The following is a 17,549-nucleotide window of genomic DNA, read 5'->3' as shown; positions in this document are numbered from 1 at the left end:
ATCTCCTTGGATTCACCACATGTGGTCTCTTTCCTATATCATGCCCTTTAGGGGAGGCCTCTCTTGTCCCTGCCACTGGGTTGTGAGCCCCCAAAAGCTGAGCCCGTGTCTCCTCCATCAGACCTGGTCTCCTTAAGCCTTTCTGTGTTATACTATTGAGAGTGTCCTGAGGACCAGGGCTGGTCTCTCTCCACCTGATCTTAGGACCCTGTCTCACCTTCTTGCATTCACCTCCAGGAGCCCATAGAGCAGGCCCGCCTCGACCTTTTCAGCCCATGGGAGAAAGCACAAATGAAGGTCTGCGTATTGCATATCTAAATATTTGGAGTTATAAATCAAGCTATGTCCACAGCCTGGCCTGGGCTCCACCCAGGACCTCACCACTGCTTCCCAGGAACCGTCTTCGTGTCAGGTAGCTAAAGGAGTTGTGCTTTCTCCTGGCCAGCGGACGTGGCCCGGGTCTGCTGGGCAAGGCAGGGTGGATGCTGGTTGGCGTCTGGACCTGCCCAACCTGAGGTCTGCCCTGGTCGCTCCCAGGCCTCATTCCAGACTCGGGATTTCCCACATTGTTAAGCTCCTCCCAAATTATGCTGCCCGAGCAGAGGGAAGGGCTGATGCGCAGTTGTCTAGGAATCCCTGTCCCCCAGCACCCACTCCAGGTGACTCAGGGCAGCCAGTTTGAAACCAAAACAGCAGCTATTGTGTTTCCCAGAGCAGACTGGAGCAGACTGTGCTTGTCTTCTCTGCCCACAAAAGTCACAATCTCACCCTGAATCCTGTGGCCTGAGGACCCATTTCTTGTCTCTGGTTCCTCGCTCACAATTCCCATTCTTTCAGAGAACTTTCCTGTCGGGAGCTGGGGGTGGGTGTGCCATAAAGGGGAGCACGAGAGAGATCTTTGTGGTGATAGGACAGTTCTGCATCTTGATTGTGGCAGTGGTTCCATGCATCTACACGGATGATGAAATGGCATGGAACTATGCACACACAGCACCAATGTCAATTTCCTGGTGTTGATATCATACTATAGTTATGGAAGATGCAACCATGGGGGAAACTGGGTTATGGATATATGGAAGTCTGGGCGTGGTGGCTCACATGTGTGATTCCAGCACCTTGGAAGGCCAAGGCAGGAGGATCCCTTGAGGTCAGGAGTTCAAGACCAGCCTGAACAACATAGTGAGGCCCTGTCACTACAAAAAAAAAAAATCAGCCAGGTGTCCTGCTGCAAGCCTGTAGTCCCAGCTACTCTGGAGGCTGAGGCAAGAGGATCACTTGAGCCCGGGAGTTTGAGGTTGCTGTGAGCTATGATGACGCCATCATACTCCAGCCTGGGCAACATAAGGAAAACACTGTCTTTAAAAAAAAAAAAAGGATGCACAGGGCTTTTCTGTCCTATCTTTGCAACTTCCTAGCAATCTACAATTATTGCAAAATAAAAAGTTAAATAAAAGTGTCTTGAGCAAAAAAAAAGTTTTTTTAAGGGCTTCATGTTGCAGTGTTTATGATAGTAGGCTCTCTCTAAACATGTGGGTCTTGCCTGGGTTCACCTTTGATGCCGTCTCTCCCTCTCTCTGGATCCTGGTCTCACCTTTCATTGTTCATCCTCTTCAAGGTGACAGTGTTTCCCCTCTCAACTATTTTTATGTTAGAAAGAGGAGCTTGCAAAGGGCAACACTTAACCAGAGCATGCATGTTGGTGCTGCGGGCCTTGGGCTGCCTCAGTGGGAGCCCCGCGGAAGCGGAAGCCCAGCGCCTGCTGACCCGCACCTGTGCATGCCCCAACGTCCAGAGCCCGGTTTCTGCCCCCGCCCATTTGCGGTCCCCTGACTCCTGGCCCATTTTCCCTCCCAGTGACAAGAGGGTGGAAGGGATTGAGGGGCCAGTAGAGGTGCTGAGGGACTCTGTTTCCCTTCTTGTCATTGTTTTCCTTTTATTCAGTGAGACGCACACACACACACTGCACTCACACACACTACTGCAGGACCAAGGCCATCTGGTCGCGAGTCTCTGACTGGGGGCAGCGGGGAGGGCGTGTGGCTGCCCCCCCTCCTCTCCGGGGCCTGCTCCGCGCAGTCCGCTGGGGCACAGGAGGCTGGGAAGGTGCTGTGCTTGGGACTCAGTGTCACGCGGGGTGGGAGTCTTAAGCGTTAGCCTTCTTGCCGCTGCCGGCGCTGCCTGCTCTCCGCCCCAGCCAGCCGTAGGGCTCGAAGGCCGAGGAGCCCAGTTCGTAACCGGCAGGCAGGTCCAGGAGCGGGGCTGAGGAAAAGCAGATGGCTGGCAGCGGGGGCGGCTGCGGGGAGGACGTTGAGGCCGAGGGCAGCGGGCGGAGGCGCGGGGAGGAGTCCCTGGGGTCACCCGAGGAGGCGCCCCTGTGGCCGGCAGGTAGGCCCGGCAGGCCGGGGGTGAGCGCCAGCAGGCTGGGGGCCCTGGGCGCGGAGAGCAGCCGGCCCTGCTCCAGCAGCCGCAGAATGTTGGAGGTGGCGAAGGCCTCGGAGGCCGAGGAGGACGCCCGCTTCTCCAGGTCTCTGCTCTGGTCTTTCTTCTGCTTGGTGCGGCGGTTCTGGAACCAGACCTTCACCTTGGGGCAGAGGGTGGGGAGGGGGTGTCGAGAAGGAAGAGGGGACAGGCAAAGCAAAGTGGGGGCGGGGGCAGGAGGAAAGGAGAGGAAGGGTGTGGCACCGGGCCGGTGGTGGGCAGGGGGGGAGTAGGGTGCAGGGTGGAGTGAGAGGGAAAGAAGAGCAGAGAGTCGTTAAGGTCTCCCCACAACCAGCCTGCTCTGGGCGAGCTGATTAGGGACCTGGTCCCCCAAATTATGGCTGCCCCTCTGCTGCTAACAGTGACTCTGGCATGGGATGGAGGAATGGATTGACGGACAGAGGATGGAGTTTGGGGCATACCTGAAGTCCCCTCTTGGGCCACAGGCCATCTATTCTCAGCCAAGTTCATGGCCTCAGCTACCACCTGTGTGCTGGAAACTCCCAACTCTACCTTGGCCCAGGGCTCTGGACTGAGATCCAGGGCACATATCCCATGGACGTCTCAAAAACACCCCAAACCCTCATGTACAGACCCAGCTCTACTTCCCTAAACAGGGATCTCTCTTCCATGATGGTCACCTCCATTCACCCTCACAGAAACCTGGGGGACCCTCTGAAGCCCCCTGCCCCAGTCCCCAGTGCAGACCCTCCTCTCTTCCCTTGTCCCCTGACCAGGGCCATGGCAGCTGTCTCTACAGAAGTGCCTCTCAACCCTGGTGCCCACAAGAACCACCTGAGGAGCTTTAAACCCCTAACTCACCCCTAACCTCAGGCCAATCAACTCAAAATGGGGTTGACTGGGACTCAGACTCCAGTTTTTAAAGCTCACCTGGTGATTCCAAGGTGAGGAAACCAGTGCTCTAAAGATCTCTCTGCCTCTGGTTCAAACTCTAACATCTGCAGGGCTGGGGCAAGAGGAAAAATGGAAGCCTTCTACTCACGGCCCACCCTGGCTCTGACTGCCACCTGTGTGGCCACCCCAGCCTGCTCATACTCTGCAAATAGCCCCCAATGGCTGCTTCTTGAGCCTAGAGTTCTGGGTAATATCTGTGGTCTGCCATGGGAGGACAGACCCGGGAGAGGCCCAGGCAGGTGTTGGAAGTGGACTCAGGGGCATTTGGTAGGGAATCCTGGAACCCTGGGGAACCTGAGAGGTGGTCTAGAAGGCTGGCACAACCCCTTGGCTTTGCAGAGTCCTTATCCCATAAAGAGGAGCATGGCCAGAGGAGGGCCAAAGTGGGCCCCTCCGAAGCGCAGGGCCTAGGGCAGGGCCAGGTGCCCAGTCATTTAAATAGGTCTCTGCCCTCCAACACCACCTTGCCCTCCAATCCTGAGATGGCGGTGAGGGGGAGCAGGAGCCTGAGACAGAGCACACTCCCCTTCAGGGGCTGCACTGGGAGGTGGTGAAGAGTGGGCAGGGTCCTTCCCCTGCAGGGCCCTCCAGCAGGGAGTCAAGGCTGCTCTGAGCAGGGAAGCAGGGCTGGGCTGGGGAGAAGATGAGATTTAAACTAGATGTGAGTTTGGCGTTTTAAAGGGGATTGGAGCCTGGCGCGGTGGCTCATGCCTGTAATCCTAGCACTCTGGGAGGCCGAGGTGGGAGGATCGTTTGAGCTCAGGAGTTCAAGACCAGCCTGCGCAAGAGCAAGACCCCGTCTCTACTAAAAATAGAAAGAAATTATATGGACAACTAAAAATATATACAGAAAAAAATTGGCCGGGCATGGTGGTGCATACCTGTAGTCCAAACTACTCGGGAGGCTGAGGCAGGAGAATTGCTTGAGCCCAGGAGTTTGAGGTTGCTGTGAGCTAGGCTGACTCCACGGCACTCTAGCCTGGGCAACAGACTGAGACTCTGTCTCAAAAAAAATAAATAAAAAATAAAAAAATAATAAATAAAATAAAGGCAATTGGCTTGAGTTTCAATAATGAAAAGGGATCAGAGAGTTATGAGATCTACTTGAGGATGATTGCTTCATTCATTCACTCACTCAACAAATATGCATCAAGTGCTGCCTACGTGCCAGGTGCTGCTCCAGGCTGGGGGAAATCAGCAGTGAACAAGGCAGAGCAAACCCTCACCCTGCGGGGCAGGCAGCGGGGTGGGGAGGTGGGCTGGGCAACAAATAGACACCAATGCGCATGTCTGTCCATTGGCAATAATGGCTTTGAGCAGTGTTTCTCAAATGATTTGGGCCCACTTTTTTTTTTTTTTTGAGACAGAGCCTCACTCTGTTGCCCAAGCTAGAGTGCAGTGGTGTCATCACAGCTGACTGCAACCTCAGACTCCTGGGCTCAAGTGATCCTCCTGCCTCAGGCTCCTGAGTAGCTGGGACGACAGGTGCATGACACCACACCCGGCTAATCTTTTCTTCTTTGTAGAGATGGGGTCTCACTCTTGCTCAGGCTGGTCCCAAACTCTTGAGCTCAAGCGATCCTCCCGCCTTGGCCTCCCAGAGGAGGATTACAGGTGTGAGCCACCGCGCTCAGCCTGGGCCCACTTTTAAAGTTTCCAATTTTGTCGAAGACCAATACTTTTGTAAAATACAATTAAAATGACTTACCAGAAAGATTGCTATATACATTTCTAAGTACCTCTTCTCCATTTCTGTACTTAACTTGTCATGTACTTAACAGTTTGTGGGCTGGAACCTACCTAAGGACCACACTTTGGGGGGCACTGCTTTAGAGAAAGGCAGCAGGATGGGAGGAAAGGCAGGAGGGGGTGACTATTTTATTAATGGGGTGGCAGATATAGCCTCTCTAAAGAGGGGGCATTTGAAGAAGACACCAGTAAGGGATGGTTAAGGGAGATTCAGCCCAGTCTGGCTGAAGGCAGTGACCTGGAAGAAGAAAACCCTTTCCTGTCTGTCACCCCTGGAATCCTACTGCTCAATGAGGTGGTCCCACCAGCTCCTTGGGGACTGTGGGTCTGCATGCCCCTGCATTCCGTTCCCCTGCTGGGAAGCCTCCTGACCTCTCTGCCAGGCTAGCATCTGCCCCTCCTAGGATGACAGGCCAGGGACCACCTCCAGGCACCCCTGAGCCTCAGTTTCTCATCTTTAAAATGGGGACATGGCACACACCTGTAATCCCAGCTTCTAGGGAGGCTGAGGTGGGAGGATCACTGCTTGAGCCTAGGAGTTCGAGTCCAACCTGGGCAACATAAAAAGACCCCATCTCTAAAACATGAAGAAATAAAATGGGAAAATAAAACCTGTCCATTATGGAGATTAAGAAAATCCACGTGCGGGGCTTGGCATCGTGCCTGGCCCACACAAAATGTGAGTTATTATTATTTATTGCTCACTTTCTCTGTTTCTAGCTCTGAACCAGAGGGAGAGGAGACACAGATGTCATGGTTCCTGCCCTCAGGAAGCTGAGGGTCTAGTAGGGAGTGCACTAACCCACTCCCAGAACACAGAGGGCACTTAGGTACACAGGGAGTGGCAGTAACAAGGGGTGTGACTGGATGAGGAGTGACAAAGCATTTATAAGGTGTTCTCCCATTCATCCCGTTTTCGTGCAGCTCTGGGAGAGATGGGTGTGGGCTGCCACTGGGTTTGAGAGTATCCTGAGAAGGTGGGCCCTGGAACAGGGTGGGAGGAGCGGAGAAGTCAGAGGCAGATGGAGCAGGGGCTGGGAACTGGGGTGCTGGATTTTTGGCCACATACAGGCTGGACCAGGGATTCTCAACCCTGGCTGCACATTGGACTTACCGGGGCCGATGCCCAGGCCCCATCCCACACCCATTAAATCAGAATCTCTAGGGGAAGGGCCGAGGCATGAGGATTTTTGTAAAGCTCTGTAGGTGATTGCAGAGTGCTGTCAGCGTAGCAAACATCAGGGTGGGAGTAAGGCCTACCTCTCTGCTTCCCACCATCAGTCCCATGGTTTCTAGGGGGTTGCTTCAAAAGGCCCAGCACATGGGACAAACTGAAGGAGAGACAGGCTCAGAGCCCTCTGAACTTGTACCTCCTCTTCCAGGAAGGCTCGGTTCCACCTCAGGGTTAAATCCAAAGTGACTGGTCCTTTTCCTCTTTTAGGAAACCATTCCTAGCTGACCTCACAGGGTGGTGGGGCCAGTGCACATCCTGGGGCGGGTCCCAGCTCTTGTCTCCTTAGTGCTCTGTGTAGCCTCCCTGCAGGCTGCCATCTTCATACCCTGGAACTCAGCGGATACTTCACCCCGAGCCCTGCGCCCCTGATCTCTTGCTGGGCCACACTGTAGCCCACGGCCGCACACCAGGGCAGGGCATGGTTTCCACTGCCAGGACTAGAAAGGCATCTTTTAACGGCTGCTTCCTGCGACTATAGGCACATACTTAATCTGAGATGAGGGGGACCTGTGTATCTAGGATGGCTCTGGCTTTTGTAACCTGCACTAGGAAGGTACCATCTATTCTGTTGTTCCAGAAGAAGCCACCTGGGGCAGAGGTGGGCATGAGGCTGAGGACAATTACTGAATGGTTGGAGTGGCTCTTATCCAAGCTAAGTGTCACCCTGTTAGTACTTGGATGTGGCAGTTTGTCCTCAGTTTGAGAACATCTCCCAGGCCAGCCACGGGAGGGGATCTCACCTTCCCTTCCTCTGCAGCCACAGCTCTTTCTTATGTCCTGCTCTGACCCTGGTACTCTAGTCATTCATTCAGGCAACACACAAATATCAAGCATTTGATACATGCCAGACATTGCCAGGTGCTAAAAAAACAAAAATAAATAAAACCCGATCTTGCAGCATGTGGCTCTCAGACACCAGCAGTGGGGCATGGACCCGTTAGCAAGTGTTACGATATGGGAAGTATTTTTAGACGAAGCAAACAAGATAGTGGAGAAAATTTGAGATCAGGCAACCCTGGATTTGGTTCTGGTTCCTCTAACTAGCCAGATAACTTCGGGCAAGTTACTTAACTTCTCAGTGCCTCAGTTTCCCCATCAGTATAATGGGGATCATACTAATGCCTCCTCCTAGGTTTGTTGTGATGGCTCCGTGGGCTAACAATCATGGACTTAGTAAAGTGCCTGGCAGATACTGAAGTCTTTTAAGAAGCATGGTGATCACATCAGCTGGTCAGATTTGGTCATTTTTCCATAATCCAGCGATTCTCAGACATTACTGTGCATTAGCATCACCTGGAAGGAAAAATATATAGGTTGTGGGGTCTTCCCTAGAAATCTGACTTGGAAGTTCTGGGCTGTGGGTGGCGCAGGCATCTGTATTGTACCGAGAACCCCAGGGGAGTTCTACGTACAGATGGTCTGCAGACCATACCTTGGGAAACACTGCTTTAATCAAACACCAACCTTTCTTTTTTTTTTTTTTTTAAAAAAAGTATGGTGACAAGGTGTATCAGGAGAGTTCTAAAACTAAGGAGACCTAAACCAAGTGGGGCTATCCCTGTTCTCTGACATCAAGAGGAGCCTTCAGTGTGTGCCACATGGGGGAATGGGGGGCGTGTGGAGGATTCCTCTGAGAGTTCCAAGACAGAGCTCCCTCTGGGCTCCCTCCTGCTCTCAGGGCAGCGTGCACAGCCTCTGCTACACAGCCATGGGTCTGGGCAAGGCCGGAGGGCAGAAGTCCGCTGCGCTCTGTCTTGTTCGCTATTTCTACATCTGGTGGCCCCTACATCCTGCAGAGCTCTGCAGTGCTGGGCAGTGGAGGAAAGGGCTTCGCCGTTCTCCCCACCCAGTCCAGTGAGTGGGCTTCTGATTTAAATGTGCAGACAGCTCAGCTGAATTGGGCTCATAGAGATTAAGGAAGAACCTAGGAATGAGAACGGGCCCCGAGCAAGCTCCATGTTTTCTCTGCCTGAGTTAGGGCCACACCTTGGTCCTCCTGGTATCCAGGGAAGAGGGTACAGATGCTGGTTGGCAGCAGGAGGAGAGGAGAGGGAAGGGGAGGAGGGGAGGGGAGGGGAGAGGCTTTGCAGAGAGAGCAGCAGGCACTCAGAGAGTGGTTAGGCCGTGTACTAAGTGGGGCATAAGAGCGAAGGTCTGTGAGCACCTGGTGCTGAAGCCCTTGGGTCCAAGGGAGCCTTCAGCTTCCAGTCTCTACCAATCCTGGCTACACCATGGTTCCTGTTATTGAATTTCCACAAGACTGTGGCTCCTTTTTTAATCTCTTAAGAGTCCATCCATTATCTGAGAGCACCTGATGGAATCTCTTATCCTTTCCCCCAAGAGAGCCCTGACAAAAACCCTTAGATAACTCAAATCAGAGAAAACCCAGCGCCCTCCCTAATATGCTTCCTGACACCTCCACTTGATCTCACACCGATCCAAGACAAAACTTTCAACTATGCATTCTTGTCCCCTGTGAGCTCTTCTCCAGACGGCAGCCAGAGTGACCTCTGTAAAATGCCAGTCGTCTCACATCACTCTCCCTTCAAGGCAATACCATGCTCTCTAAGCACTCCATGATCTGCCTCCACTGACTTACCCTACTAGCTTATAGTTCCAGCCACATTGGACTTCTGATGCTTCTAGAACGTACTATGTCAGGTCCCCCCTACCCCCCAGCTCTTCACAGTTACCCTCTGCCTTGACTTCTCATCTTCTGGCTCCTCTTCTGCCTGTCTCTTCCCTGTCATTCAGGCCTAAGATCGATGTCATCTCCTCAAAGAGGCCTCCCCTAAATATCCCAATAAAAGAATTCCTCCTGGAATCTATATACTACTCCATTTCATCTCCTTCTTAACACTTATCGCTTTTTTTTTTTTTTAATGGAGACAAGGTCTTGCTCTGTCACCCAGGCTGGAACTCCTGGGCTCAAGCAATCCTCCCGTCTCAGCCTCCTGAGTAGCTGCACCTGACTAATTATTTAAATTTTTTGTGGCGATGAGGTCTCCCTATGTTGCCCTGGCTGGTCTCGAACTCCTGTGCTCAAGGGATCCACCTGTTTTGGCCTCCCAAAGTGCTGGGATAACAGGCGTGAGCCATCACTTACCACTCTTTGAAATGCCGTTTTATAGACGTAAGCTGCATGAGGGCAGGTGCCTGACCTGTTCTGTCCTGTGCTGTATCCCCAGTGACTAGAGCAGTACCTGGTACATAGTAGGCATTGGATTATATATGTATATATATATATATATATATATATATTTTTTTTTTTTTTTTTTTTTGAAACAGAGTCTCACTCTGTTGCCCTGGCTAGAGTGGCATCAGCCTAGCTCACAGCAACCTCAAACTCCTGGGCTCAAGCAATCCTCCTGCCTCAGCCTCCCAAGTAGCTGGGACTACAGGCATGTGCCACCATGCCCAGCTAATTTTTTCTATATATTTTTAGTTGTCCAGATAATTTCTTTCTATTTTTTAGTACAGACGGGGTCTCGCTCTTGCTCAGGCTGGTCTCGAACTCCTGAGCTCGAACAATCCTCCCACCTCGGCCTCCCAGAGTGCTAGGATTACAGGCGTGAGCCACCGTGCCTGGCCTCGATAATATTTTTGAGCAAAGGTGTAGGTGAATATACAAGGATTCCACAGAATTCTAGCCATATACTCTTGGGCAAGTTAATTGACCTCTCTGAGGCTCAGTTTAATGAAATTGGGATAACATTACCCATAAAGCCATCTTCTTCTAAAGATTAAACCAGCTAATGAATGTGCCTGCTTTAAAACTTGAGCAAACTATTTGATTTTTCTGTTCCTTGGTTTCCTTTTCTTTAAAGTGGAAATAATAAAGACCTATTGTATAATAGCATAATATAAAATATGTTTGTAATGTGTAAACTAGTTGATAAAAATATTTTATAGGAAAACAAAAAATATGTTTGGCCTTTATGGGTTTCTGGCACACAGCTCCTAAAACCCTTGGAATTTCCTGAGTGATAAGAGTGTTTTTGGTCACTTATAACAAGGCCCTTTGGATTACACCTGAATTTATGCTAATGAGGTGACTCAGGGTGGATCTCTAGATAGTTTCAGGCAAGGGCTGGTTCCAGAAAGGCCAAACATGTGATTGGATGCTGGAAACGTTCGGACTCCCCGCAGGGAGAAGAGGGACGAGGGCTAGAGAATGGATTATAAAAACTCCTGAGGGATGAGACCCAGAGACGTTCTGGCTTGGTGACCATGTGGGAGTGCTGGGGCAGAGTGGGGAACTGGAGAGGACAGGGCAGCTCCACAGCCTCCCTCTGACCTTGCCCTATCTGCTTGTCTTCCATTTGACTGTTCCTGACTTGACTCCTTTACAATAAACCAGCAAATGTAAGGAAGTGACCAGGTGCGGTGCCTCACACCTGTAATCCTAGCACTTTGGGAGGCCAAGGCGGGAGGATTGCTTGAGACCAGGACTTTGAGACCAGTCTGAGCAAGAGCGAGACCCCGTCTCTACAAAAAAAAAAAAAAAAAAAAAAAAAATCAGAAAAATTAGCCAGGGTGTGGTGGTGCATGCCTGTAGTCCCAGCTACTCTGGAGGGAGGCTGAGGCAGGAAGATGGCTTGATACCAGGAGTTTGAGGTTGTTGTGAGCTATGATGATGCCACTGCACTCTAAGCAGCTGACAGAGTGAGACTCTGTCTCAAAAAAAAAAAAAAAAAAAGTAAGTGAAGCATTTTCCTGAGTTCTGTGGATCATTCTAGTGAATTATCAAACCTGACGAGGGTGATGTGGGAACCCCCAAATTTAGGGACATTCATTGAGAAGCACAGGTGGTTCCGGGGACTTGCGTCTGGCCTTTGCCATGGCACTTTCCTGTGGGACTAAGCCCTTAACTTGTGGGGTCTGTGCTGACTTTGGGAATTAGTGTCAGAATTGAATTGCTGGACACTCAGTTGATGTCGGCGACTTGAAGCATTGGCTGCTGGTGGTGCTGGAGCAAACACACCACACATTTGCTGTCAGAAGAAAAACCTCCTACCCATCCCACAAGGCTGTGGCAAGGACTAAACTAGTTGGAATATGTTGAGCCCTTAGTACAGGACCTGGTGCTTAGGAAGCTCTCAGTAAATGTTGGCTGTACCTCACTTATGCAATCTGCACACCCCAGGCTTGAGGACAGAGAAAGGAGGGTGGTGAGCAATAAGGAGTGCACTGAGGACTGGCTGAGGGCTCACTGTGTGCCCAGCTGTGTGCTGGGCTCCCAGGCAGGCCTGAAGAGGAGGCGTGGCCTTCAAACACATTCTTGTCCTTGGAAAGTGCATACTGGTTGCAGCCCACCACAACACACAGATGCACACACACACACACAGTTTACAGGGCAAGCCATGTGGAAAAGGTCTCTTGGGAAGAGGTCAAGAAGCCTTAGGAAGGCTTCCTGGAGGAAGAGGGGCTTGGGCTTGACCTCCAGGGGCAGCTAAATGTAGGGCGTATAGGTGGGGGTGGGCTTTACTCAGGGCAAGCGAAGGATGAGGACCCAGAAGGAGCTGCAGGTTTGGGCACCTGAGGTACACAGATGGCATAGTCTCAGGGGAGAGTTTAGGGCAACACCAGGTGAGGAGAGTGTGGTTAGGACAAAAAGAAGGGGCGGGTATTGACTCGGCCCAGTCCTGGGGTTTGAGGGTGTCTCCCTGACTCCCCAGGAGCTCTGGCCTGGCCCAGCCACTGCAGCCTCTGTTCCAGCGCAGGCCTGGCTTCCCAGCCCCCTGTGGAGCCCAGCTGGAGGGAGGGCCGGTCGGTCCCTTTGGGAGCTCTCCAGTGGCAGCTGGAGGAAAACAAGTGCAGGTGGAGACGACCAGCCCGGCAGGACAGCTCAGCAGCTGCTCACCAGCAGGCCTTGCTCCCTGCCTGCCCCTCCTCCTCCTCTTGCCCCTTCTCACCTCTCCCTTGGCCCCACTCTTATTTTCCCCAGGAGGGACCTGCTCAGCCCCTCAAGGGGACCCGGACATCAGGCACATCTGATTGCCCCCTCCCAAGAGTTGGTCTGCATAGCACTCTGCTGGTGGGACTTGAGGAGCTGGAATTCTGCTGCTGGAAGCAGCAGGGGACAAAGACTCCCAGGGAGGGACAGCAGCGGCACCATAGGAGGGAAAGCCCTGCCCTCACAGCCCCTGGCTCTGCAGAGGGAGACCAGCACATTGCTGCAGACCAGTGCTTCCTCATCCCCCTCCCTCTCCTCTTCACTCATGAACCCTGTCTAGGCAGTTGCTTGCAGTACATCTGTGGATTGACCACCCTCATATGTGAGATCAAACTACTAGAGCTGCAGCTAAACTGAGGGTCTCTCCGTTTATTCTTTGACAAGCCCAAGGAAAGTCACCCAGTTTATTTATAGGCAGCATAAAGATTCGAGACTGCTTGTCCAAAGCTCACCTATGGAAATTACTAGTTGTATGACCTTGGGCATAACCTCTGCTCATCCATAAAATGGGATAATATGGGTAGCTACATCATATGGTTGTTGGGAGGGATTAATTAATTAACACATGTAAAGCACTTAGTGTCTGGCATAGGTAAGTACTAAGTGTTGTTTTTATTCTTATCTTTGAGACAGGGTCTCATTCTGTTGCCCAGGCAGGAGTCCGGTGGTGTCATAGCTCACAGCAACCTCAAACTCCTGGCCTCAAGCAATCCTCCTGCCTCAGCGTCCCAAAGTGCTGGGATTACAGGTATGAGCCACCTTGCCCAGCCCCTTATTATTATTATTTTATAGCTCTAGTACCACCTGGAAGTGTCTCCGTTCACACAGGGTAGCTGCTTAGTTTATAAAAGTTTTTTTCTTTTGAGTTAAGCATACTATTGTTAAAATGCCAGCCCTACCCGGGTGAAGCAGGTGTGCTGAAGACCACCCCGCACCCAGCTCCAACAAGAGAGACTGAGGCATACTGAGATGAAGGAAAGGTGATGGAGGGTGGGGAAGGGCCTGGTTAGGGAAGTGAGAGGTCCCCAGCCCAGTTCTGTTATGTCTGATCTCTCCCCAGCAAGCCAACCCCACATCACCCCATCTTATAAGCCAACGTCCGCTAAGCCACTCCCTGCATCTTGAATATCCTCCCCCAGTTTCTCTGGCCTTTTCTCATTTTCTACCCAAAATACCTGATGTATCCAGAAGCGCCCCCACTGGCAGGTATTGACCATGTCTTGTCAGAATTGTATTTATTTACTCAGGTTTACCTGTAGCTTTAACTCTTTCCCTCATGCATGTCTCAACTTCTCCAAAGCTGGGTCTCCTTGTAGGAGACCAGGAAGCCTCTATCCCAAGGAGTTCCCAGGCTGCCAGGACACAGTGGCCTGGCCCTGGCCTCTTACCTGGGTCTCGGAGAGGTTCAGCTGGCGGGCCAGCTCAGTGCGCTCGCGGCCCACCACGTACTGGCAGCGTTGGAACTCCATCTCCAGGCGGTACAGCTGCTCAGCAGTGAATGACGTGCGGGTCCGCTTGGGCCGGTCCAGGTCCAGGCCCTTGGGCAGGACAATTTCCCGAATGGTCCCCTTAGCGTCTGCAGGGGCCATGAAAGGAGCCAGGTTAGTTCATTAGCTAAGGAGTTAGATTACCAACTAGCATCTTAATAAGAGGCAATGTGATCTAACAGGGAGCTCCTCTGGCGTGGGCCTGGCGTGGGCAACTCTGATGAGTTGCTTATACTCTCTGGGCCCAGATTTCTCAACCTCACCTGATGCAGGATATCGTGTCTAATGGGTATATGTATGTGAATGGGCCTCAGCCACGATTCTGTTCCCTCAGGAGAGTAAGGAACAAATGGAAAAAAAATATGCAGAGGCCTCAAGTACAGAGGGAAAGATGGGTTAGAATTGGGTGTGATCAATCAAGTAAGGCTCACTGGAGGAGATGACCTGAACTAGGTCGCAAGCCGTGTGTGTGTGTATGTGCATGGGTGAGCACTCTGCTGGGGTCCATGAGAAGGCTATCTGGTGCAGGGCAGAGGACAGACTGGGGAACTCGGTCCCCAGGAAGAGCCCTACTGCCAGCGCATCAGGCTGTTGGGGAGCCTCCTGGTGGGGACTGGGCCACTCCCCATGTGCCTAGTCTTGAACAGGAGGGCCATCTCCTGGGCTCTGGACCCATGCCCTGTATACACAGGGTCTCTAATACTTTGGAGCCCTGGTAAGAGAGGTTGAAAACCCTGCAGCCCGTGTTCACCACACATTCCCACTTAAAGAACTTAGTAACAACACAAAGTGTTCAGCAAAAGTCAAATATTTGGGGACAGTAGTGATTATCTATATACATCAGCTTTAACTATGGGGTAGGGATGATCCATGTTTGAACCACACACACTGTTGACTTGAAATCTCGTTATTAGAACATTTTGTGTTAAAAATTAAATTCTGGAAATATGTAGCATCATATCCTGTAGGATTATGAAGCCATGCCCAACAAATGATGTTGATAATAATGAAGCTAAACAGTAATTTACCACTGTGTGGGAAGCGCCTTGGCAATGGGAAGCTTACTAACTCCAGGCAGCCGGAGGAAGCAGAAGAAAGCACCTTCCGCAGTTGCAGTGATTCCAGCCCCCTCCAGGGGGTGCCCACAGCCGGAGTTTGCAATGTGGCCAGAAGCTCAGTGGCAGTGGCTGCTCATATTCTAGTCATAATAACAGTTGACACTTCCACAATACTTGCTCTGTACCACGCACTGTGGATTTTTTTCTTGCTTTTTTGTTTTATAAAAATTTTTAAAGACAGGGTCTCGCTCTGTCATCTAGGCTGGAATGCAGTGGTGTGATCATAGCTCACTATAGCCTTGAATTCCTGGGCTCAAGTGATCCTCCTGCCTCAGCCTCCTCAGTGGCTGGAACTACAGACGTCTGCCACTGAGCCCAGCTAATTTTTAAAAATTTTTTTGTAGAGATGAGGTCTGACTGTGTTGCCCAGGCTGGTCTCAAACTCCTGGCCTCAAGCGATTCTCCGTCCTCAGTCTCCCTAAGTGCTGGAATTACAGGCGTGAGTCACCAGCACCCAGCGAGGCATCATTTTAAGCACTTTAACCTTTTCAGTGTCTCCATGAATTTGGAACTATTATTATCCCCATTTTACAGATGAGGAAATGGAGGAATGAATTTTAAGTAATTTATTCAAGGTAATACTGACAGTGTTCAATAAACTCTTGAAACACTCTCATTTTACCTTATGAATACTCTCTGTTGGCAATAATTAACAATTCAGTTGATAGATTATAATGACGAGGACTTTGGTCATGAGTAAACAAACGGAATCTTCTGGATGGGTTCATCATTCCTCCGGAGAACACAATGAAAAGAGCTGCATTTGGGATGTGCCGTCTGCCTGGAGGCTCCTTGGGATAGGCAGGGACTGTCAGTCTTCATTGGATCCTTGGAGAATCCCGGAGCTAGAGGGTTAACGTGAGCCCCTCCCTCCAAAGCTCCACCCCAGGAGACTGACTCTTCCTGACCCCTGCCAGTGCCAGTTCACAGTCCCCCTCCAGGGAATGCTCTGGCTCCTCTTGGGTTCCTGGCTTGGAGTTCTAGCCCAGGTCTCAGACGTTCCCAAGCATGTTCATGTTCACAGTCAACCTCAGGGAGAAGGTGGATCTAAGTGGGAGCTGCAGTCACTGCTCAGAGGTGGTCTTCCTTCCCGTCCCAGGCCAGGTTCTGCCAGGGCGCTGGGCAGAGCACATGGGACAGATATGGGCCCTGCTCTTGAAATGTTGTAGGCCCTGCTCTTGGGACATCTCAAGCTCTCAGCTCCAATTCTTTCCCCATTCCAAAAAAGTAGGGTAATATTTGTGACCCCTCTTGACTGGGTCAGTCCTCTTTGCTTGGGCTCCACCATTTCCAATTGTGAGATCACAATACTGCAGGTGAATCCACCTCCAAAGGCATTGGTGTATTTAAACATATCTTGGGGGTATGGCCAGGAGGAAGGGTGCTGTCACATCTGGTGCTGGAAACTTCATACCCTCCCCCTGAGTCAGCCTCCCGGAGCCCACCCTGAGCTCCTGAGCCTGAGCCCCTGACTGTGAGGTCACACCATACATGGCCCCACCTTTTCTTCTTCGCATAAGAGCTCAAACGAGCATTACCACCTCAGGGAGCAGCCAAGGTCAACTATCTTCCTCAAGGTCAGGGGAGGCAAGAACCATATGAGAAAGGCAACCTCAGACTTGCCAGCCCATAGCAAAACATGCCATACAAACAAGCACCTGAAAAGATGTTCAGCATCACTGCCCACTAGGGAAAGGCAAATAAAGCCACAATGAGAAACACCTATTAGAATAACTAAACTAAAAAGTTCCGAGAATGCCAAAGTTTGGTGAGGATGCAGAGAAACTGGATCTCTCATACATTGATAGTGGGAATGGAAAACGGTACAGCCACTATGGGAACCAGCCTGGAGATGTTTTAAACAGTTAGATAGATACTTACCATACAACCCAGTGACTGAGCTCCTGGGCACTCATGATAGAGAAATGAGTCTTATGTTTACACAAAAACCGGTACACAAATGTTCATAGCAGGTTTATTTGTAAAAGCCCCCAAATGGAAACAAATCAGATGTCCTTCAGTAGGAGAATGGTTAAACAAACTGTGGTACAACCATACCCAGGGCTACAACGCAGCAACAAAAAGGAATAACTATTGATACACACAACAATTTACTTAGGGAATTATAGTGAGTGGGAAAAAGCCAGTCCCCAAAAGTTATGTATTATATGATTCCTTGTATATACCATCAATATGATAAAACTACAGAGGTGGAGAAACAGATCATTGTTGCCATGGTTTGCAGATGCAGGAAGGACATGACTATAAAGGGGTAACATGAGGAAGTTCCTCTGTGGTGACACAACAGTTCTGTATCTTGATTATGGTGGTGGTTGAATGGATCTATATATGTGATTAAATGTCATAGTGCTATATACAAAGACCAAAAAAATGAGTGCAAGAAAAAAATGAGTGAAATCTGAAGAAGATCCGTAGTCAAGTTAATTACATTGTGCCAATGTCAATTTCCTGGTTTTGGCCAGGCACGGTGGCTCACGCCTGTAATCCTAGCACTCTGGGAGGCTGAGGCAGGAGGATCGCTTGAGCCAAGGAATTGGCAGTTGCTGTGAGCCGGGCTGATGCCACAGCACTTTAGCTCTGGTGACAAAATG

General features: G+C 50.9%; 1 protein-coding gene across 1 annotated transcript in view; it reads right to left on the bottom strand.

The window, feature by feature from the left end:
• Window positions 1-1,907: 1,907 nt before the first annotated feature.
• The window catches only part of VAX2 (ventral anterior homeobox 2), a 29,109-nt gene continuing 13,467 nt past the window's right edge, over window positions 1,908-17,549 (bottom strand). The window contains exons 2-3 of the mRNA XM_045548886.1: window positions 13,721-13,908; window positions 1,908-2,581 (exon numbers count right to left, since the gene is read on the bottom strand). Of these exons, the coding sequence (XP_045404842.1) occupies window positions 2,144-2,581; window positions 13,721-13,908 (626 nt within the window). The 3' untranslated portion in view covers window positions 1,908-2,143. The remainder of the gene's footprint in view (window positions 2,582-13,720; window positions 13,909-17,549) is intronic.

This window comes from Lemur catta, chromosome 4 (genome assembly GCF_020740605.2).
Source record: "Lemur catta isolate mLemCat1 chromosome 4, mLemCat1.pri, whole genome shotgun sequence".
Taxonomy (NCBI): domain Eukaryota; kingdom Metazoa; phylum Chordata; class Mammalia; order Primates; family Lemuridae; genus Lemur; species Lemur catta.
Note: the sequence above shows the minus strand (reverse complement) of the source record. Positions and strands in the feature narration are given on the sequence as shown.